At 36.4% G+C, this 25,037-nt stretch overlaps 1 protein-coding gene across 17 annotated transcripts in view; it reads right to left on the reverse strand.

Annotated features, from left to right (window-relative positions):
* The window catches only part of LOC104121379 (uncharacterized), a 70,507-nt gene that overhangs the window by 33,307 nt on the left and 12,163 nt on the right, over positions 1 to 25,037 (reverse strand). For 14 of the 17 annotated variants that reach the window (XR_001966907.3, XR_011410879.1, XR_011410880.1 and 11 more), the window contains one exon: positions 6,044 to 6,227. The exons of 1 other annotated variant lie outside the window; for it this stretch is intronic. Coding sequence is in view for 8 of the 16 variants with exons in the window: in XM_009633357.4 (XP_009631652.1) it covers positions 6,044 to 6,227 (184 nt within the window). In the remaining 8 variants the exon portion in view is untranslated. Of the gene's footprint in view, positions 1 to 6,043; positions 6,228 to 6,479; positions 6,964 to 25,037 lie in introns of those variants that run through there. 2 more of the 17 variants (XR_001966911.3, XR_001966910.3) reach the window with 2 other exon arrangements.

Here is a 25,037-nt window from a genome sequence, read left to right on the forward strand (position 1 = left end):
AGAACTTGCGATCCGGCGAGCGCGTCTGATCCACTCGCTATGTTTTCCGCCCAGATTTCGACGAGATTTTTGGCGACCAGAAGAATGAATAGACTCAATTTTCGGCATACCACTCAGCTTTCCAGCCAATTTCAGTCAAATTTCAGGCCAGTTTCAGTCAAATTTTACTGTGAGAGTCCAACTACATTGTCAGAATCCATGTTGTATATTTAAATGAGGCTGACCTCGTTACTTCTCTCATGATACACTCCTCTTCCCGCCGAGCCCCTTTTCTCCTAGGTCCACAGAGACAAAATGTAAGACTGGTGCCAACAATTCATCAGACTCACCAAGTCGGGATCACTAACTAATACCAATCTAATATAATAATCTAATATATGTATTGCACGTACTTATGCATATATACTTATTTCTATAATATATGTACATATAGATATTTTATCCACATAGTGGATAATTCCAGAATTAAATAAAAAAGACCCTTTAAACTCAGTGGTAGAATAACGCTGTGGTAAGGCGTAGGTTCCCAGATATACTAGGGTTCTTAACCACTTCTTGAGGAATTTTTTGGCAGAACTCTCTTCAATCCAACAATGTCTTTGGTATTTAATTTTTTAGTCTAAAAACACGGGGTCTGAAAATTCAAGTTTGATGCTTGCTTTGGAACCCTCAATGAGAAGTTCAAACTATTTAGCTGGGGCTTCCTCGGTTGAGTTGTGGTGTAAAGGTCAAGCACAAGATCACTTATCCAAAAAGGCTAGTGATGGAGATGAAAAGGCCAAAGAACATTGGGAGAAGGTTGATGCTCAATTGTGTAGTATTCTGTGGCGATCTATTGATTCCAAGTTGAAGCCCTTGTTTCGTCCATCCCAGATATGTTATTTAGTTTAGTAAAGGCTCGCACTTTATAAACTAATGACATATCTCGTTTTTATGATGTGACATCTCGGATGACAAACTTAAAGAAACAAAAATTGGATATGTCTACTTATTTGGGACAGGTACAGCCAGTCATGGAGGAATTTGAGAAGTTGATGCCAGTATGCTAGTTTTGAAAAACAACAGTAGCAACGACTAAAGATGTTTATAGTTCTTACACTTGCTGGACTTCCTACTGACCTTAGATTCAACTCGTGACAAGATTTTGGCTAGCCCTACCATTCCTACCGTCGATGAATTATTCTCTCAATTACTTCACCTTGTTGCACCACCCAATGATCTCATCATAAACAGTTGACTCATTTGTTCTCGCATCACAGAAAATAGAAAATCGAACATCTCAGATAGAGAATCGACGAGGAAGAGGTCAGTTTAAAAGATCTCGACCCAGGTGTAGTCATTGTAATAAGCTTGGACACACTCGTGAAATATGCTACTCTTTGCATGGTCTGCCACCCAGAAATGCTCATGTTGCTCAAACCGATGTTGCAGGTAATCAAGGGTTTTCTTTATCCGAAGAGGAATATAATGAGTTCTTTCAGTATCGAGAAAGTAAGCAGACATCTCTACAAGTAGTCTCTCTGTCGCTGGTACTTCTTTTGCTTATGTTTCATAGTCTAATACTCTTGGACCATGGCTCATGGACTCAGGTGCTTATGATCATATTTCTGGTAATAAATCTCTTTTGTCAAATTTTGTTATTCACGGTCTCTTCCCTATATTACTTTAGCCAATGGGTTCCAAACATTAGCAAAAAGAGTTGGACAAGCTAACCCCCCTTTACCTGTATCACTCTTGAGTTTGTTCTTTATGTCCTTGGTTGTCCTTTAAGTCTTGCATTTGTTAGTCGTTTAACTCGTGCCCTCAATTGTGGTATACTATTTCTTTATGATTCTTTAGCTATGCAGGCCTGCAGTACGGGACAGACGATTGGCATAGGGCATGAATCACAAGGCCTTTACTACCTTAACTCTCCTAATTCCTCCACAACATGTCTAGTTATAGATTCTCCGGACTTCATTCACAGATATTTGGGACATATGAGTTTATCCAAGCTTCAGAAGATGGTGCCTAGTTTGTCTACATTATATTGTGATCGTGTCAGCTTAGGAAACATACCCGAGCCATTTTACTAGTAACACTGAGAGTCATGTAGAGTCTAGTTTTTCTTTAGTTCATTCTGATATATAGGATTCTAGTAGAGTGAGTTCAATCTTGGGATATCTTTATTTTGTTAGTCTCATTGATGATTATCAAGATGTACTTGGCTTTTCTTTATGAAATATCGTTCTGAGATGTTTTCTAATATTCCAGAGTTTTTGTGCTGAAATAAAAAAATCAGTTTGGTGTTTCTATCCGCACTTTCATAGAGATAATGCCTTACGTGTTCCTCTTAGTTTGAGCAGTTTATGACTTCTCAAGGAATTATTCATCAAGCATCTTATTTGTATACTCCTCAGCAACATGGAGTATCAGAAAGAAAGAATAAACACCTAATTGAGACTACTCGAACACTTCTCATTCAGTCCCAATGAGTCCCATGTTCCGCTGCATTTTTTGGGCGATGCAATTCTCACAGCTTGTTATTTGATTGATAGGATACCTTCATCTTTCATCCAGAATCAGATTCCACATTTAGTAACTTTTCCTAAATCACCCGTATACTCTATTCCCCCTCGTGTTTTTGAGAGTACATGTTTCGTTCATAACTTAGTCTCTCAAAAAGATAAGTTAGCTCCTCCTGCTCTCAAGTGTGTCTTCCTTGGTTATTTTCATATTCAAAAGAAATATCGTTGTTTCTCACCTGATATCTTCGTAGGTATCTTAAGTCAGCCGATGTCACATTTTTTGAGACCCAGTCTTACTTTACCTCTTCTGACCATCTTGATGCATCTAAGGTCTTACCTATACCGACGTTTGAGGAATCTACAATTGCTCTTCCTACATCCCCAGCCACAAAAGTCTTACCTATGTCGGCTTTTGAGGAGTCTAATATTGCACATCCTACATCCCCTACCACATGAACACCACTCTTGACTTATGGTCATCGTCCGCATCCAGCATCAGGCCCAGCTGATTCACTGATTGCACTTCGGAAAGGTACTGCGGACCGGACATTGCACCTACTATTCTTTTGTCTCCTCCTAGTCCATCAATTGCACTTCAAAAAGATATACAATCCACACTTAATCCTAATCCCCATTATGTCGGTTTAAGTTATCCCCACCTGTCATCACCCCAATACACTTTTGTATCATTTTTGTCTTTTGTTTCCATCCCGAAGTCTACCGGTGAAGCACAATCTCATCTAGGATGGCAACAGGCTATGATTCACGAGATATCTGCGTTATATGCAAGTGGTACTTGGGAGCTTGTTCCTCTTCCTCCAAGTAAATCTACAGTTGATTGTCATTGTTTTATGCAGTCAGAGTTGGTCTGAATGGCCAGATTGATCGGCTTAATGTCCTCTCGTTGCTATACTCAGATATTTGGGCTTGATTACAATGACATTTTCTCTCGCGTGGCTAAAATAGCATATATCCGTCTTTTACTATGAATGTGCCATTGGCCTCCAGTTGGACATTAAGAATGTTTTTTCTTCATAGTGACCTTGAGGATGAAGTTTATATGGAGCAACCACCTGGTTTTGTTGCTCAAGAGGAGTCTAGTGGCCTCGTATGTTGGTTGCGCTAGTCACTCTATGGTCTGAAATAGTTTTCTCAACCTCGTTTGGTAAGTTCAGCACAGTTATTCAGGAGTTTGGCATGACTCATAGTGAAGCTGATCACTTTGTGTTTTATAGGTATTCTGCTCCAAATCGGTATATTTATTTGGTGGTTTATGTTGAAGATATTGTTATTACCGGCAATTATCAGAATGGTATCAATATTAAAGCAATCTCTTTCAGCACTTCCAGAATAAGGATCTAGGGAAACTGAAATATTTTCTAGGTATTGAGGTTGCTCAGACTAACTCGGGTATTGTTATTTCACAGCAAAAGTATGCCTTAGACATTCGTGAGGAGAAGGGAAAGACGGGTTGTAGACCCATTGACACTCATATAGATCCGAATGCTAAACTTCTACCAGGACAAGGAGAGCCTCTAAGCGATCCTGCAAGATATAGGTGGATGATTGGTAAGTTGATTACGTCAGAGTGATTAGACCTGACATTTCCTTTCTTTTGAGCGTTGTGAGTCAATTGTCCAAATTCTTCGATATATAAAATCAGCCCAAGCAAAGGACTGATATTCGAGGATCGAGGACATGAGCAGATTGTTGGATACACAGATGCCGATTAGGCAGGATCACCTTCTGATAGACATTTTACGTCTGGATATTTTGTTTTAGTAGGAGGTAACTTGGTCATCTTGGAAGAGCAAGAAACAGAATGTGATTGCTAGCTCTAGTGCAGAAGCAGAATATCGAGCAATGGCTATGGCAACGTGTTAGCTGTTTTGGATCAAACAGTTGCTACTGAAGTTTGGAGAGATTAGTTAGATGAAACTTATGTGTGATAATTAAGTTGCCCTTTATATCACATCAAATCTGGTGTTCCATTAGAGGACTAAACACATTGAGGTTGACTGTCACTTCGTTAGAGAGAAGATACTCTCACGAGATGTTCTTACAAAGTTCGTGAAGTCAAATGATCAGCTTGCAGATATTTCCACCAAGTCCATCACGGATCCTCGTATTAATTATATTTGTAACAAGCTCGGTACATATGATTTATATGCACCGGCTCAAGGAGGGAGTGTTAGATAGTAGTGTATATAGTAATATACTAGTGTCCCACATTGGACAATAAGTATTAGTGTTATGTAATGTCTTTATATAAGTAGCGCTCAATGTAATTCTAAGTATCATTAATAATATTTCGCGTGCTACTTCTCACAAATAGGTTTAGACCTAATGGCTCAAATGTGAATCTAATGCTAAGCTTATGTCAGGACAGGGGGAGGAGTCCCTTAATGACCCTGCAAGATATAGGCAACTAGTCAATAAGTTGAACTACCCCACAATGACTCAATCTGACATTGTATTACTTAGTGTTGTAATCCAGTTTATAGACTCCATGTAATAGTCATGGGTACTTTCACAAGGAAGGGGTAAGGTCTGCGTACACACTACCCTCCCCGGACCCCATGGTGAGGGATAATACCGGGTATATTGTTGTTGTTGTTGACATGTAATAATCATGGGGACGATATTCTTCGTTATATAAAATTACCCCCAGTCAAAAGAACTACTTTTTGAGGATCAAAGCCCTACTCAAAGGACTACTTTTTGGGGATCGAAGCCATTAGCAGATCGTTGGATACATAGACATTTATTGGGAAGGATCACCTTCTAATAGACAGTTTACGCCTGGATACTGTGTTTTGGTAGGAGGTAATTTGATGTCTTGGAAGAATAAGAAACAAAATGTGGTTACTCGATCTAGTGCCAAAGTAGAATATCGAGCAATGATTATGGCAACTTGCGAGCTTGTGTGGATCAAACAGTTGCTCACGGAATTGGAATTGGAAATATTAGTGAGATGAAACTTGTGTGCGATAATCAAGTAGCTCTTCATATTGTACCGAATACGATATTCTCTGAGAAAGGATATTCTCCGAAGACATTGTTACGATGTTCGTGAATTCCAATGATCAACTTATGGATATTTTTATCAAGTTCCTTATTGGTCCTCGTTTAGTTACATTTGTTAAAAGATTGATATGTACGACTTGTATGCGCTAGCTTGAGGGGGATGTTAAGAAGATTGTACATGATATAGTATATCAACTAGAATTAGTTCGAATTAATTAGATTGATTCTTTCCTAATTTAGATCTTGTACATTCACTATTTAAATCCGACATCTTGAGGGAATAATCAAGCTAAGTTTTCACTCGATTATTCCTTTCTTGTCTTAATTTCTCAAACTATCGATATGATTATTCTCGATTCTCATTAATGAACATGAGTTTGACAATCATGAAGAGCAAATATCCTCAACTTCAATAAGAGATGTACCACATCTATCACAGGAGTCGGGAATAATGTAGCCAAAAAAAAAAAAAAGTAACCACAAACTTGATGGTGAACTAGTATGAGTACCAGATGGAAATATTGTCCCGGACAAGAAGCAGAATTGCACTATAAGCTTTCGCGCAAAGACTGCAAGAGGACAATCAAGCCAATATTCTTCACATGAAAACTTCTGCCTCAGTGCCCCATAAAAACTCAAAAGCCACCCAATGTGACCACTTGACACAAGTATACCCCGCCAAGAGGATCCAGGCTATAAACAATGAAGACAAGAAACATAAATTGCTAAAAAGATTAGTAGCTAGAATCTCTAGTAGAAACAATCCAACAATAGTAAATGCACAATGTATGAGCAAAAAATTATTAACTGTTACAACAAAAGAAACTACATCACAACATATTCCATTTCTTTAATAGTTCAAGCAAGCACCAGTAAACTGACAGGAAAATAGAATTTGTACGTACTTTAAAAGAATGAAAATTTTATCACTATGAAGAAGAAAACCTGGTATCCTAGAGGAAAACAAAACAATTAAGTACATAGAGCTCTCCAGTGGTGGTGAAGATCAGTCTAGCAGTTATCATGAGGTAGCTCAATGGATTTGCAGCATATATAGGCTAACTCCTCCATCCCACATATGGTGTTAAAGCAGACTGATCTCGCAACACATTGCACTCCTAACCAAAGACACAATAGCTCAGCCAGCTAAGCCCTCTGCAAAGAATCTTTCCATCGCCTGTACATCCACAACCCCACTATTTGATTGACATGAGCCAGCTAGATCAAGTTGCAAGCAAAGAGATCCATGTGCCAAGTGGGCCAATTACAAGAGCTAGAGCCAAGAAGATCCAAAAGGCCATGAATGCATTGGTCAAGAAATTCCTTGGACTAGATATGGGCTTCAAGGAAGGAGATGTGTAAGAAGATTCAAGATTGGTCAATCGCTTTGTCTTGTCAGCATAACACGCCCATCACTTGCTGATCTGAGCTGAATCGGGATACATTCTATTAGTTAAAATCATAGGAAGTTAGGAACTTATAATAATAGTGAGATATGCTTGCCACGTGTTAATTAATTAGTCTTTACAAGTGGATCTTTAGGTCTTTATTATTAGCTTAATAATGGGCCTGGGCGGGTGGGCTAATATGGGACGGCGTTAAGAATTACTTTTCTAGCACAATTACTCTTCCTTATGTGAGGAAAAGAAAAAAAACTTTTAGCTTATCATCATTAGCAATAGATTGCTATTCTCTATAAGGAATGACTATTTTCCTGGAATTCTTCTTAGAACTTGCAGCTGAATTCATCAAGGTGTGTTTCCTTGTCATGCTTGCTATTTGATAGGTTAAGTTTTTTGTTTGTTTTTATTATTCCTTGATTCCAAACTTTGGGTTTAATCTTTGTGTTTGTGATAGATTTAAGTTCGTTCTTTCCAAACAATAATAACAGCTAAGCCTCAGTCCCAAACAAGTCGGGGTATGAGATATGAACCCTGTTTTAAGCTCAACTCATATCATCATCATTACCAATATAAAATAAAAATGAAACTAAAAATAAAAATAAAAAAAGTACGATTATATATATAAATATATAAAATAGTAATAATTTAATAATGATAATAATAGAAGTTTTCTATCAAGTCTAAACCTATTCCCAACCGGTAGGTATCAGCTATATGGATCTTTCTCTTTCATCGTGCTTTATCTTTAACTAAGTCTGCATGATTCCGAGGATTTGTAGGTCTTTAGAGACAACTTTCTTCCATGCGATTTTAGATTTACCCCGAACCCTCTTAACACCTTCCCTGACCATAGTTTCACACTTACTAATCGATACATCTGTAGGTCAACGCTGGATATGACCAAACCATCTTAAGCGACCTTCTTTCATTTTATCTTCAATGTATGTTACTTGCTCCTTCTGGCTAATGTGGTCATTTTTAATTGTTAGATAGTTACGTGTAAATAATCCTAGTCCCATATGTAGTAGGAGTAGAATATGTCCTAGTCCCATATGTATTAGGAATAGAATATAGTCCCATATGTATTGGGCTCATTGTATCATTGTTAATAAAATAGATTTTTCTCCAATGCATTCTCACATGCTATCAGAGCTTCAATGAGAAAAATATTGATGTGCGTCACTCCAGCGACATCCGCGAAGAAAGATCTCGTCGCCGTGCAATTTTCCGACAACTTCGTCTTTTTCCTGGGGTACATCACTGCTACAGTGGTACTGTGCATATACCAGTACCACCATCAGATCCAAAACCCTTGTGCGACCAAACTACAGAAATCCTAGTCGCATCGAAACAGAAAAGTCAGTCACTGTGCGTCTATCCGTTTGACGACTCAAGATTGATTTGTGTTATCTCTTCCCCGGACCCCGCGCATAGCGGGCGCTTAGTGCACCGGGTTGCCCTTGCCCTTCATCGATAAGTGTTGTGTGAAAACAGCCACTACCATCTTGTTCGGAAAAGTCAAACAACAAAACCCCAGTCAATCGCTGTGGCACAAAGTCGCTGACGCGCCTCCACACGCCACCGAAACTAGGGTTTCGGCGAGTGCATTTGACGCATGAACCGGCGCGTAGAGCAGTGTTGTCAAAGGCGAAAAGCACAAAAAAGCAACAAGGGCCGTTGGGGCTTAAAGCGCAAAGCGCACTCAAAGCGCGGGCTTTAGTGCAAAAAAGCGCAATATAACAAATAGTGTAAAATATATTTACAGATCACGTAATAATAACATAAGTGACAAATATATTCAAAATTAGAGCAATGTAATATTATTTTTATCAATGTAGCATAATTATGGTGAAAAATATGATAAACTATCAACTAAACAAAACCAACTATTCTACTTCTAAATTCTAATCACTAGCATTATCATATGCATCTAAATTGTCATCTTCTTCTTCAATAGGATTACTCTCACTGGTATCACTAGAATTATAGCCTTCAATATCTTCTTCCTTTGATTCCTCATAATCAACATCATCATCTATATCTATATTAATACGCCGAACTTGAGAGCTTGAAGCACCGGTTGCCAAAGTTTTTGATGGTCTCCTTTGTCTCATTGAGTATGAGTATGAGTATGTTTGTGCATCTTCACTTCCTGATGCTCTAGCCACATCTCCCCCAAACATCAATTCATTTTCTGCTTCAAAATTTACCCCCATTTTTCCAACCAACCACTCATTACAATAATCAATATGATCTAATGAGATTGGATCAATGATATTCCGCAAGTCAAAGCGAGTTCTTAGAGCACGATTATACTTGACATACACTATATCATTTAATCTTTTATGCTCTAATCTATTCCTCTTCTTGCTATGGATCTGCACATGAATTAATTTATCTCATTGTTAGTAACATTGTAAGTTTGTATTAATTAACCAAATAAAATAAAATAAAATAACAAATAGTTATATGTAACTAATGTCTAATAAGAACTCACATGTTCAAACACACTCCAATTACGCTTGCAACCAGCTGAACTAGCGGCTAAGCTCAAGATTCTAATGGCTAATTTTTGGAGATGAGGGGCTGAATTTCCATATAGATTCCACCATTCAGGTGAAAAAGATATAACTTAGTGGTAAGTAAATATTGAGCGTGAAGCCTTGAAGTATTAATTGTAAACATTGAATTTTCATATACCTGGAGATCTCGTTGCTCTTGATCTTTTTGCCATGGGAAGTCCAAATTGTCCCTCAGCTCTTGTATTTAATGGTAACTCGATTGTATCTTGAACTTCAATATTTGGAACCAATATAGTCCATTCGTTACTACTCTACAATTCTCAATAGCTGGATTTTGATAGAAATACTCGAGATTCAAATAATGTCCAGCGGCATGTAACGGTTGATGCAATTGGCATTCCCATCTTTGATCAATGATCTCTAAAACATCTTTGTACTTCGTAGACTTCCCCTCAAATGATTTTGCGATGGCTTCTTTAGCTCTATCCATAACTTCATAAATATATCCCATAACAGGCTATTTCTCATTGTCGACTAATTGTAAGACTTTAAAAAGAGGTCCCATTATCTTCGGTATATAAACAACTTGATTCCAAAATGCAGGCATCAATATAGTATGAGTTGTAACTTTTCCCTGTGATTTTTTTGACCATTTACTATTCAACCAACGCTCAGATGTAATCATGGTTCGCAAGTTAGTCTTTTGATTATACAACCTCTGCAAAGTTAGAAAACTCATAGCAAATCGAGTAATTCCACATTTCACCAATTTTCTTTTTTTTTGTGAAGTCTCTCATCATATTAATGACTCTTGTATGACCATAGATGAAACCAACAACTGCAATTGCTTTTTTGAGGGTTCTCGTAATAGTTGGAAGCTTGCCTATGTCTTCTAGAATAAGATCTATACAATGAGCTGCACAAGGCGTCCAGTATATGTGTTTTCTCTTTGTTTGTAGGAGTTGGTCTAAAATAAAAAGAAAATACTTAAATGTATTATATACTATAATCTATGAGAGATCAAAACTTGAGCATTCTTAAAGTAAATACTTTACCCGCCAATATAAAGTTATTGCCATTATCACTTACAACTTGAACTATGTTTTGCTCTCCAACACGCTCCACATATCTATCAAGTAGCTCACATAGTTTCTCTCTAGTTTTGACAAATGAAGATGCATCAATGGACTCCATAAACACTGTACCACATGGAGAATTCACCAAAAAGTTTATTAATGTTCTTTGCTTCCTATCTGTCCATCCATCTGCCATAATGGAACATCCATGCTTTACCCATTCTTCTCTATGTCAACTCTACCTCCTTATTTAGTAATGGAACCCTTAATTCATGATAACTTGGAGGCTTCAAATTTAGTCCATACCTTTCAATAGCATCAACTGCCTCCTTAAAGCTTTTCAAACGAGCAACATTGAATGGTATGCCAGCATCGTATAAGAAACGAGCAACTTTTTGAATAGCCATTGCTCTTGCTTCTTTGTCATATGAATCTTTGATACCAGTGTACCTAAGTTGCCCTTGACTTTGCAAATATACATCCATAGGGCCTTTTCCTTTACCCTTAGCTAATTTCTTATTAAGGCCACCAGGAAGGCTTCCCCCACCACCTTTTCTTTTAGGAATGATTTCCTGAATTTCATCCTCTTCACCAACATCCTGATAATCAAACTCATATGTTCAGGATACTCTCTAGCATAAATATCTTTCCTTACTTTCTTTTCCTCCATGTAAGCTTTCAATTCTTCTCGAACTTCATGAGGACATTTGGTACACTTTGTTGTATTTCTGAAATTCCCAACTAGATGTTGTTTTGCCCGATTTATTCTACCTGTAGTTGTTTTCCCGCAAAAATTACAAGTAATTCTCGTGGTATCATTGGGATCAATCAAGTGATTATATTTCCAACCGAGATCCTTTCGATTACCACGGGATAAATCCTCTGCCATTTTGTTTCTAATATAAATCAAAGATATAAAGTTAAGTTAATTGTTATAGCATAATCAGCTTTGGAAATATGCTAATTATATTTTCTATGTAAATAGTAAACAGTTGTTTCAATCTATAATTCTGTAAATTGTAATCTATAATTTATACTTTGTATTTTTGTTTTAAATATGTATGTTGCCTTAAAATTTTCTTTAATGTACTATTCGTATATCCCTAAAGCAAAAGGAAAAGAAACTTTAATGTAACTCAAGATAATAAGCAGTAAAGTAGATAGTCATGCAAGTAGTCAAGTATACTTATTACTCCCTGACAACTTTTTATTTTTCCAATGTTGCCTCGTACTAAGTCATTAAGTTGAATATTTTAAAGAGAAGATGACATATACACTACATTATTCAATTATGACAAAAGCACAAGTGGGCCATGTGATCATTACAAAACCTTTGCCAATATTATTAAAACAAAACTGATCTATTTAAAGAAGGGAAAGGGTCAAATATACTCCTCTACTTTGGTATATTGTTCACATCTTCCCTCCGTTATACTATCGGGACATATCTACCCTTACCGTTAGCCAAACTTTTTTAAAATGCTCTCCACCTAACGGAAAGCCACCAAATTAAAAAAATACCTTTTTTTTTAAAAACCCATTAATAACTCGTTAAATCCCTTTTATTTACTGCACTTCTTCCTTACATATTAGTCATCTCCTTCGTAGTCACTTGTTGAACTCAAGAAGTGAAAGACATAAAAATACCGACAACCATATATTCATTTATACATTGAGTCCCAATTCTTTTAATATCCTTATTGTATGTTTATTATATTCTACCTTTTCCAATTTCTTTTTTTTCTTCTAGCTTCTCTCTTTGTTTTTTTCCACCATGTCGAACTGTACCAAGTATTCATCATGATTTTCTTTCCACCATGACTTGAATGTTTATAGCATCTTATTAGGTTGGCAGTTCTGAAGTCTCAAGGCAGCTACCGAAGTATTTCTTCCTCCAACAGTGAGCCTTTATTGATGAGTATTCACGCGCCATAATTTTCTTATTCTACTTTAAGCATTTGGGCAACAAGTAGTTATCGCCAAATCACCCCTTAAGAACCAAAGTTAGATTCCAAGATATGGGATGGGATACTCATAATTCTTAGTAACAACTTAACTTATAATGAACAAAAATTAGAAAATAATTAGAGGAGATTCAATTTAATATCAAGCTACAGTCCGAGGAATTCATCAAGAATAAAAGAAAGTATACCAACAAGTTGGAAAGCAACTTAACAACCTAAGTACACTAACTTAATGTATTAACCAAACACAAGTATTATTAAAGTATATATCAGTTGTTACCAACATACAAACTAACTGTCAAGTGTGTATTACATTAGACAAAGGGATGCCATATTATAACCACACAAAAAATAACCGAATGTGATAACATGACATCCTAATGCCACCATGAACAACTAATAACCAAAAACATAAGTTCTTACTAATCCTACTTCCACCAGACGTCTCAGAAATCTAGGTTTCGTATTTTTAAATAATGGGTTTAACGGGTTTGGGTTAATGAATTTTTTTTTAAAAATGATTATTTTATTAATCTGGTGGCTTTCCGTTAGGTGGGGGATATTTTTAATTAGTTTGACTAACGGTAAGAGTAAATATGGCCCCATAGTATAACGGAGGGTAGATATGAACAATATACCAAAGTAGAGGGGGTACATTTGGCCCTTTTCCCTTTAAAGAATAATAAAATATTACATGCTTCAGATAAAGAGTACTTCATCTCTTAAACAGAGACAAAAACATAGAGCACAAATATTTCAAGCAAAGTTTTTGAATTTAGCTAAGATTTTCTGATTTGCCAAAAGAAAAGGAAAAAACAGAGTAGGAGGAAGAAGAAGAAAGAAGCAGAAAGAAGAAGAGAAGAAGCAACGTACCAGTAAAACTTGAATATAGATTCTTCTCAGTTCTTGCGTCTTTTTCTAGTGGATTCCATTTCTATTTATAAGACATTGGTGTTTCCTTTTATTCGGGGATTGGGTTTTGATTTCTGATTTCTCTTCCTTTTTCTTTAAGATTCTGAGTTTCCTCTTCCTATTTCTAATCTTTTTAGGTTGGGTTTTGATTTCGTTTCCATTTTAAATTAGAATTCTGATTCTCTATTCTTAAAAAGTTACCAATTTTCAAATGTTTATAAAATCTTGGAAAAAGCCCACACTTCAAGAGCCTTGCGCTTTTGCCGAAACTGCGCTTAAGCGCTTCACTATTTGGGCTTCGCTTGAGGTGTGGCTAAGCGGCGAACTGATTTGGAGCCTCACTTGTGCGCTTAAGCGCGCCTTTGACAACACTGGCGTAGAGCACTTTCCAACCAAAATTTTCAAAAAATTGTTTAGGACAGTTGTTTCGTCCGGTGATTCCGAGTACACCAATATAATTTCCTACAGATTCCGGGAATTTTGGAATTTTCCGGCGTATAGTAACTTTTCCGGCGCGTGTGAGCCATTCCAAGCACTTTATGACAAAACTTCTTTAGGATAATTACTTGTCCAGTGATTCCGAGCCTACCCATATAAGTTACATCAAATTCTGACAAGTTTTATTTTTTCCGGCGTGAACAGTAATTTCCGAAAAAGTTAATGTTTTCTGGTGGTGTTTTAGAACATATTTTGTAGTGTGAAATTCGACTTAGTCTCACTATTTTCAAATTTCTCCGGTGACTTTTCCGTCGACCTCTGTTTATCATCAACCACCTGGTTTTGTTGCTCAGGGGCCTTGTATGTTGCTTACGCCGGTCACTTTATGGTGTAGAGCAGTCTCCTTGAGTCTGGTATGGTAAGTTCAACAAAGTTATCCAAGAGTTTGGCATGACTCATGGTGAAGTCGAATGATCAGCTTGCAGATATTTTCACCAAGTCCCTCACTGGTCCTCGTATTCGTTACATATGTAACAAGCTCGGTACATATGATTTAAATGCACCGGCTTGAGGGGGAGTGTTAGATAGTTATATGTAAATAATCCTAGTCCCATATGTAGTAGGAGTAGAATATGTCCTAGTCTCATATAGGGGTGGCAACTGGGCCGGGCCCGGTCCTAAGTGGGCTTCGCGGGCCCGGTCCTACGTGGGCCGGTTCTAAGTGGGCCGGTCCTATACGGTCCGGTCCTAAACGGTCCTGGGCCTCGCGGGTTTATTGCTGTAACCGGCCCGGGACCGGGACCATGAACTAACGGGCCTGGGTTTAGTGGGCCGGTCCCGGTCCGGTTCCGGGCCTAAACGGGCCCAACAGAAACTTTTTATTTTTAATTTTTTTTTTATAGAAGTTAGAGAAAAAAATAGTAATAAAGATATATAAGCTATATTCGATTTATATACTATATATACATCTTAATATATATATATACACATAGTATACATCTTAAGATATACTATATATATATAGTATAGTATAGTAGATCTTAATATATATATATATACATCTTAAGATATATATATATATATATATATATATATAGTAAGATGTATATATAGTATATCTTAATATATATCTACTATATATATCTAGTAGACTATGTATATATAGTATATCTTAAGATGTATATGTAGTATAGTATATATAGTATATCTTAAGATGTATATATAGTATAGTATATATATATATATATCTTAATATGTATATATATTATATCGAATATAGTTTATATATCTTATGAGATGTATATATAGTATAGTATAAATATAAGCTTATATATATATGTGTGTATACTATACTATATTATACTATATATACATGTATATCTATTATATATATATCTAGTATATCTAGTATATCTAGTATACTATGTATATATAGTATATTTTAAGATGTATATATAGTATATCTTAATATGTATATATAGTATAGTAGATCTTAATATGTATATATATAGTATAGTATATATAGTATATCTTAAGATGTATATATAGTATATCGAATATAGTTTATATATCTTATGAGATGTATATATAGTATAGACTATAGTATAGTATAAATATAAGCTTATATATATATATATATATATATATATATATATATATATATATGTATACTATACTATATGTATAGTTTAAGATATACTTTATATACATGTATATCTACTATATATATCTAGTATACTATGTATATATAGTATATCTTAAGATGTATATGTAGTATAGTATATATAGTATATCTTAATATGTATATATAGTATAGTATATATAGTATATCTTAAGATGTATATATAGTATATCGAATATAGTTTATATATCTTATGAGATGTATATATAGTATAGACTATAGTATAGACTATAGTATAGTATAAATATAAGCTTATATATATATATATATATATACTATACTATATTACACTATATGTATAGCTTAAGATATACTATATATACATGTATATCTATTATATATATCTAGTATATCTAGTATACTATGTATATATAGTATATCTTAAGATGTATATATAGTATAGTATATATAGTATATCTTAAGATGTATATATCTACTGTATATATCTAGTATACTTAGTATATCTTAAGATATATATATAGTATATCTTAGTATACTTAGTATATAAGCTACATTCGATTTATATACTATATATACATCTTAAAATATACTATATATACATGTATATCTACTATATATATCTAGTATATCTAGTATACTTAGTATATCTTAAGATGTATATGTAGTATAGTATATATAGTATATCTTAAGATGTATATATAGTATAGTATATCTACTATATATGTCTAGTATACTATATATATATATATATAGTATATCTTAAGATGTATATATAGTATATCTTAAGATGTATATATAGTATATCTTAAGATGTATATATAGTATAGTATATATAGTATATCTTAATATGTATATATAGTATAGTATATATAGTATATCTTAATATGTATATATAGTATAGTATATCTACTATATATATCTAGTATACTATGTATATATAGTATATCTTAAGATGTATATATAGTATATCTTAAGATATATATATAGTATAGTATATATAGTATATCTTAAGATGTATATATAGTATATAAATCGAATATAGCTTATATATAGTATACATATATATACTAAGATATACTATATATACATCTTAAGATATACTATATATACATGTATATCTACTATATATATCTAGTATACTATGTATACTATATGTATACTATACTATATGTATATTATATCTAGTATACTATGTATATATAGTATATTTTAAGATGTATATGTAGTATAGAGATATTCAAATCAATGCATTATATTTTTATTATAGCATTAAAAATCATGGCAATATCTTTCTTAGTCTTCCTCCCCCCTATGGAATGAGCACAACAAGGTGCTAATACCACCATTGAGAACAAAAAGAAACTAATCAAGATGTGCCAAAATACAAGTTACATATTAATTTACATGGAAAAAGTGTAATTATAAAAAGTTTGGGATTAAAACAAAGTTGAGGGGTTAAATGGCTATTTCATAAATAGCCAACGGCTATTTTTTACAGCCCAACGGCTATTTTTTTACAGTCAAACGTTTTAAAAAAAAAAAAAAAAAATTTAAAAAAAAAATAGCCGTTGGGCCCGCTAGGCCCGCTAAGGGCACCGGGCCGGTCCCGGTCCGGTCCCGGGCCCTGGCGGGCCAAGCGGTCCCGGGCCTAGCGGGCCAAATCAGAGGACCGGCCCACGAGACCGGACCAGGCCCACTAAAACCGGACCAAACGGTCCTGGCCCGTTTAACCGTTTGGCCCGTTTGGCCCGCGGTCCTGGGCCGGTCCCGGGCCTGGACCGGCCCACTTGCCAGGCCTAGTCTCATATGTTATAGGAATATAATATATATTATATATTGGGCTCATTGTATCATTGTTATAAAATAGATTTTTCTCCAGTGCATTCTCATATTAATCTTATCTAATCTCGGGTCACCGTACATCCATCCAAGCATCTGCATTTCTGCAACACTACTATATAAACATAACTAAGCTTTGATATTTCAACCATGCTCTTCTCATGCTAACTAAACTTGCAGTGCTTATCCTAAAACCCTAACTCTCAAGCTTTTGGTTGACACCCTCACTAGTTTCGTTAATTAGCACAATATCATTAGCAAATAGCATACCCCAGTGGACCTTATTTGTAGTGCGTTAGTTAGCTCATTTATAACTAGGGTAAATAAGTAGGGGTTGAATGCAGAATCGAGGTGTAAACCCACGATTACGAGAAATTCCTCTGCATCTCCTACTACTATTATCACGCTAGTGACAACTCCTTCATACATGTCTTTTATGACAAATATATACAACAATAAACCCAATGAAATCTCACAAGCATGGTCTTGGGAGGAAGGAGTTATCACGCTAGTGTCAACTCCTTCATACATGTCTTTTATGACAATTATATACAACAACAATAAACCCAGTGAAATCCCACGAGTATGGTCTAGGGAGGATGGGGTGTACGCAGACCTTACCCCTACCTTGTGAGAGGTAGAAAGGCAACTTTCGATAGACCCTCTGCTCAAGAAAAGCGTTTCCAAAACTGGTTATAAAAAAAAATACGAGTAAAGAGTAATGGAGAAAAAGAAAAGGAAAAGTATTGCCAGCAAAAGTAGTAAAGATACACAAATAAAAAAAACAACAGTAACAAATTTAAAGAATAAAACAATAATAGGATAATAAGAATGATACTGAAAAGCAAAAGATGGGGCAAATAAGGTGCTCTAAACTATAACCAAGTTCTCCTGCACAAGATGGAGCAAATAATGATACTGCTAATAAACGCTCGACTACCTACTAAGCCTCTACCCTAATCCCCAGTCTCCATGCTTTCCTATATAGAGTCATGTCCTTGGTGAGCTGAAGATGGGTTATGTCATGCCTAATCACCTCTCCAATTCTTCCTCGGTCTACCTTTACCACTCCTTCGGTCTATCACTGTCAACCTCTCCCACCTCCTCACTGGAGCATTTGTGCTCCTCTTTTCACAAGCCCGAACCATCGCAGCCTTGCTTCCCACATTTTGTCCACCACTGAGGCAACTTCCACCTTGCCCCGTATATCTTCGTTCCTGATCTTATCTCTCCTAATATGCCCACACATCCATCTACGCATCCTCATTTTCGCTACATTAATGTTCTGAGCATGTGAATTCTTAATTGGCCAACACTCTGCTCCGTACAGCATAGCTGGTCTAACAACCGATCTATAGAACTTACAAGTCTCTGTGACACATTTTTATCACATAGGACTTTTATAGACATTTATATATTTGATATGAATTCCTTTCTTCTCCATCACCCACCTTCTGTGTTACTCTATCATATGCTTTCTCTAGGTCAATGAACATCATATGTAGATCTTTCGTCCTTTCGCGATAAATTTCGACCAAACTTCTTAGCAAGAATATAGCCTCAACTGTAGATCTATGATTCGTGAGTTTAATGCCACGATAGTTCGCACAACTTTGAATATATCCTATGTTCTTATAGATTGGAATCAGGATGCTCTTCCTCCACTCTTCAAGCATCCTACCACTTCCTAGTATAGCATTAAATAACTCGGTGAGCTATACTACTCCAACCTCTCCAAGACACTTCCAAACCTCTATAAGGATACTATCTGGGCCACAAGCTTTTCGAATCTTCATATTTTTCATGGCATCCTTTACCTTTGTCGGCCTAATTCTACGAGTAAAACTAAAGTTTCTATCAAACATCTTGGAGGTCTAAAATGCTATCATCTTGTTTCGTTCTTTCCAAACATTAGATTTAATGTGTTTTATTTATTTGGGAAAGGGTCAAATAAGTTTCAAATACTTGGATGTGTGTTCAACTCCTACCCTTAATTGTTTCCTTATTCGTGTGTTCTTGAACCGACTCTACTTGATTTTGGGGTTTCAAGACTTGACCTTAGGTTTCAGCATTATTGGTATCAGAGCAAGGTTGGTGTGTTCTTCCCGTATCACCTTTTGATTAAAGAAAAGGCCAAAAACGTGGGGGGGAAATCTAGGAAGCATCGAGAAAGAAGAAAAAAAAGTTTGGTTTAATCTTGAATTGCTCTTGTCGTTGCGATTTTATATTATTGTTTTTTTTTCCTTGATCTCTATCAAAAATACTAAATATCCCTTGAGATTCAAATTAATTAGCTTCATATTGCTAACTGATTCTTTGATCTTTATAAGGAAACTTAATATCTAGTGTGATTCATGTTAGGAAGGAAGAATGGCCATGTTCGTGAAAGTATGAGAAAATCTGTTGATTCAATGAGACTAGCCCCAAGAAGGAATGGATCATGACGGATGTGTGTTGATTGTCATGCGGTCAACAAGATAGCGGTAAAATATCGACGACTTATCCCCCACTCGATGATTTGTTAGATGAGTTAAGTAGGTCAAAATTCTTTATCAAAATTGTCTTGGAAAGTGGATACCGAAAAATCCTGATGAGAAATAGAGATGAATGGAAGACCGCCTTTAGGATTAAAGTTGGTCTTTTATGTGAAGATGGACATGCTCTTCGAGTATACCAACGCCACAAGCAACTCTCTGAAGCTTATGTACCATTTTTTTTAATAACGGTAGTATCCAAGCAAACTTGTTGCACACTTCGACTATTCCACCAAATACTCACCATCTCCCAATAGCACAGGTATAGGATAACTCAACCTCACCCTATCAAGGATTTAGCAAATGGGAAGAAATAACCTATTATTTTTTGTCTCTATCGGAATGTGAACTCAAGTCTTCAATGTTTGTACTCACTTCATTCACCACTAGGTCACACCCTTGGTGTGGCTCATGAACCATGTTTTACGTGCTTTCATTAGCAAGTTTGTGTTAGTTTAGTTCAATGATATAATTGTGTATAGCCAATCATAAGATCAGCACTTGATACATTTGAGAAATGTTTTTGGAATCACTCAAAGTAGAAAAGTTGTATGTGAATCTTAAAAAGTGCTCATTTTCTTTGGATTGAATTGTTTTTCTAGGTTTTAAAGTGCGTTCTAGGTGTGTAGAACAGTAGAAGTCGATGATGACAAGGGTGTGGCTATTCGTGAGTGGCTCTGCTTCTATGGCAAAAGTTAGAAGCTAGAGCCAAGAAGATCAAGAAGCCAAAAATTTCTTTGTTATAATTATATAAGAATCCATGAATGGAGAGGTCAAAAAGTTCCTTTTGGAAGACGACTTACGATTGGTCAATTTGCTTTAGGCTTGTGCACAAGAAATGTCCAACACTTGCTGACTTGAGTTAAATTGAGTCAAGTTATATTAGTTAAACCCTATGAACTTATCATAATAAGTGATACATGCACATGCTTGTCACATGTTATATAGTCTTTATTAAATATTTTTGAGGTCTTTATTAGCTTAATTATGGGTTAGACATGGTATTTAAGGTGGGAAATTCACAAATAACTATTTTTTTTACCTGTATTTGATAAATAGTCATTGATCCAAATGTATTGAAAAATAGCCGTTTTTAATACAAAAATAAAATCTGAACAAAAATAGCCCAGAGATGTGGACTCATCTTTTTCATTTTTTCAAACTCCATGATATTATCCTGGAGTTTCACTTATAGAAGTCTGAAACTCCAAGATATCATACTAGAAATTAATAATTTCTACAAGTAAAACTCTGTGATATTGTCCTGGAGTTCAACTGATACTACTTAAAACTCCGGAACAATATCCTGGAGTTGAACAAAGAATGAAGAGAAAATGGTGAAGATGAGAGGAGTACTTGTACTGGACTCCGATTACACACAGATCTGAGAGAAAATATCTCCAGCAACACAACTTAACTTCACTCCATTTAATGTTATTTTTGAGTCCAGCATGAATATTTAGTGAAGATGCAATATCTTACACTTCTGGGTTAAGATCTTATTCTATCCATTTACAAAGAATTTAATCATTACCCGATGTTTCGATTATAATTTCGTCAGGCTGCTCCACTAAAAGATAAACTTTTTCATATAATGAATTTGATAACTTCATCAGCAATCATCGCCACTACCATCACCGGCGAAGTCAGACGCAACTTTTAACACCTTCGACATCGAGTGTTGCACCAAAATTATTTCCAGTAATAAACTTATAGTCTTGCAAATGATACCTTGGCCTTTCAAAGACCTATTTTAACTAACACCAGATGGGGGCTTTTAATGGAATATTTTTGGCATTTCTTTTAAAATTCTCTTAAACTCGGATCCAGTATAATATAGTGAAATTTTCACTTATAAAGTTCTAAACTCCAACATATTGTGCTGGAATTTCACAATTGCAGAGTTTTCTACACCAGCATGATATGCTGGAGATTCACTTGTAAAAGTTTCAAACACATATTATGCCTGATTGTTTATGTGTAACGAGCCAGCCGGTCGTTTTGAGAGAATTAGCCCCGAACCCCTATTTATTGCTCCCTCTATTTCATTTTTGTGGTTACGTGACTTGCCGGGAGGATTTGTTTTTGGTTTCGTAGTGAAATGGGACACAGTCCCAAAATTGGAAGTTTAAGTCGTACGAATTGATCGTAGGTTGAATTGTGTGAAGACGACTCCGAAATGGAGTTTTGACGGTTCCTATAACTCCGTAGAGTGATTTTGGTCTTAGGAGCGTGTTCGGATGTTGAATCGAAGGTCTGTAGGTCATTTTAGCGTCAATTGGCGAAAGTTGGAAATGAGATGATTTTTGGGAAGTTTGATCGAGAGTGGAATTTTTTATATCGGGGTCGGATTCCGATTCCGGAAGTTGGAATAGGTCTGTAATGTCAATTATGACTTGTGTGCAAAATTTGAGGTCAATCGGACTTGATTTGATAGGTTTCGGCGTCGGATGTAGAAGTTTGAAGTCTTAAAGTTCATTAGGCTTGAATCGATGTGCAATTCGTGTTTTTAGCGTTGTTAGATGTGATTTAAAGGCTCAACTAAGTCCGTATGATATTTGAGGACTTGTTGGTATGTTTGGTTGAGATCTCGGGGCGTCGGGTGAGTTTCGGAAGGTTAACTGATCATTTTTGGACTTACAAGATTTCTGGTGTTGGGTTGGTTCTGGTGTCATCACACCTGCAGTGGGTTGGCCGCAGGTGCGGTCTCGCATATGCGAGTTGGGAGTCGCAGATGCGGAGGCGAGGAGGATGGCCAGTGGTCGCAGGTGCGGTGTGAAGGCCGCAGAAGCGGAGTCGCTTCTGCGGAAGCGGACCAAGTGTGGGAAGGCATGTCCGCAAAAACGGACATGGTTGCGCAGATGCGCACCTGCAGAAGCGGGATTTGGACCGCATAAGCGGAATCTGTGCCAGGAGCCGTTTCCGCATAAGCGTATCTCGGGCTGCAGAAACGCATCCGCAGGTGCGGAACCTGGAGCGTAGGTGCGGGCCTTGAGGGTCTTAAGTGATTTCCGCAGAAGCGGAGGAATTTAGCGCAAAAGCGATTCCGCAGGTGCGGTGGAATTGGCCGACAATGCTTAAAACCGAAGGGTTTCGTGATTTCTCTCATTTTGAACTTTGCAACCTCGGTCTAGAGCGATTTTTGAGAGCATTTTCGAGTGATTTCTTGAGGTAAGTCTCTTGTGCTTATTTTTTATCAATAACCTTGTTTCCCCATTGATTTTCGCACCTAGATTGTGTGTGTTTAAGGTGGAATGTGGGAGGTTGAGGCTAGGGATTTGGAGAGTTTAATTTGAGGATTTAAGTGGCGACTTGGTGTCGGATTTTGGTAATCTTGGTATGGGTGAACTCGATATTGAATGGGTTTTGCGATTTTTACCCGATTCCGAAACATGGGCTCGAGTCGACTTTTTGGGGCGATTTTTCGATTCTTTGCTTAAGTCGTAATTTCAGTATTTAAATTAGTTTCTTGTAGTTGTATTCATGATATGTAATTGCTTTTGGCTAGATTTGGGTCATTCAGAGTCGAAAAATCGAGGGAAAGACATCCTTATCGACTGATTGAGTGAGTTTGAGGTAAGTGACAACTTTATGTGAGGGAAATCCCCTTAGGATTTGGTATTGTGGTAACACTTTGTGATATATGAGCGCCGTGTACGCGAAGTGACGAGTGCGTACACGGGCTAATTGTGGAAATTTCGGTTCTTGCTGAGTTGTTTTCTTTTAAATTCCTTAATTGAGTCTCCTTAGCATATGTAGTGATCAAGTTTAGCCTAGTATCGCATGTCTACGTGTCTTAACTCTTACTTGCAATTTGTACAACATGCTTAGTTGAATTACCTGCTTCCCTTGATTTGAATTAAATCTTTAACTGTAAGATCTCTTGCTGTAAATTCGTTGTTCCTTCGGTTATCTGCTGCATATTTACTTTGGGACCACGAGGCGTTTACTCGGGAGATTCCCTTGTACTGCATATTTACTTTGGGACTACGAGGCGTTCACTCGGGAGATTCCCCTATACAGCATATTTACTTTGGGACTACGAGGCATTTACTCGGGAGATCCCCCTGTACTGCATATTTACTTTGGGACTACGAGGCGGTACCTTGGGAGATCCCCCTGCCGTGTATATTTACATTTGGGACTACGAGGCGATATCTCGGGAGTGCCCCTGTTGTTACCTCTAATTGTTGAGCTGCTAATTTCTGAAACTTCTCGTTTTAAATTCGCAGTCATTTCAAAATATTATTATATCTTTTGCCTTACTTTTCTTTTAAACCAGTAGGGCCCTGAACTGACCTCGTCACTACTCTACCGAGGTTAGGCTTGGCACTTACTGGGTACCGTTGTGGCGTACTCATACTACACTCTGCACATCTTTTTGTGCAGATCCAGGCTCTTCCCACCAGACCAGATACCAGTGAGTTGGACCGCACGTGGAGACTTCAAGGTAGATCTGCCAGCGTCTGCAGACCTCGAAGTCCCCTTCAATCCTTACTATGTTGTTTTCCTTATTCTCTTTAGACTCTGATGTATAGAGACACTTAGTATTTGCTCTTAGAAGCTTGTGACTTATTTCCACCGGGTTTTGGGAGTTGTAATTATTGATTTGCAGTTTTATATTTATTTCATGTGTTTAGATTGGAGTTCAATTTATTATTATGTTATTCTGCAAATTTGTTAGGCTTACCTAGTCTTAGAGACTAGGTGCCAGTCCGAACACTGGCCAGCCCATGCTAGTTTTACGTATTTATCCACTGAATTTCGGACCGTGTATCATAGGCCCTCGCGGATTTCTCAGTTACCAAAGGCTGATTCGGAAAGACCTTGGAGTTCATTTTCTAGTATAAATACACTTACTTAGGTGTAAATAGCGTTCAAATTGCTATTCTCTTTAAGAGGACTATTTTCTCGAGTTCTTGGAACTTGCAAAGTTCCAACCAAATTCATTTTTTCCTTGTTGTATTTGTTAACAGTTAGATAAAGTTAATTGTTTTGAATCCTTAATTCTAAACTTAGGGTTTAATCTCCATTCTTTGTGACTAACCAGTTATTCGTTTCTTTCCAAACCCATGATCTAATCAATGTTTTCTTGTTTAGGGAAGGGTCCAAGTTTCATGTACTTCGATTTGTGTACAATTCCTACCCTTTATTGCCTCATTGGTCTAGTTCT

The sequence above is a fragment of the Nicotiana tomentosiformis genome, chromosome 9 (assembly GCF_000390325.3).
Source record: "Nicotiana tomentosiformis chromosome 9, ASM39032v3, whole genome shotgun sequence".
Lineage (NCBI taxonomy): Eukaryota > Viridiplantae > Streptophyta > Magnoliopsida > Solanales > Solanaceae > Nicotiana > Nicotiana tomentosiformis.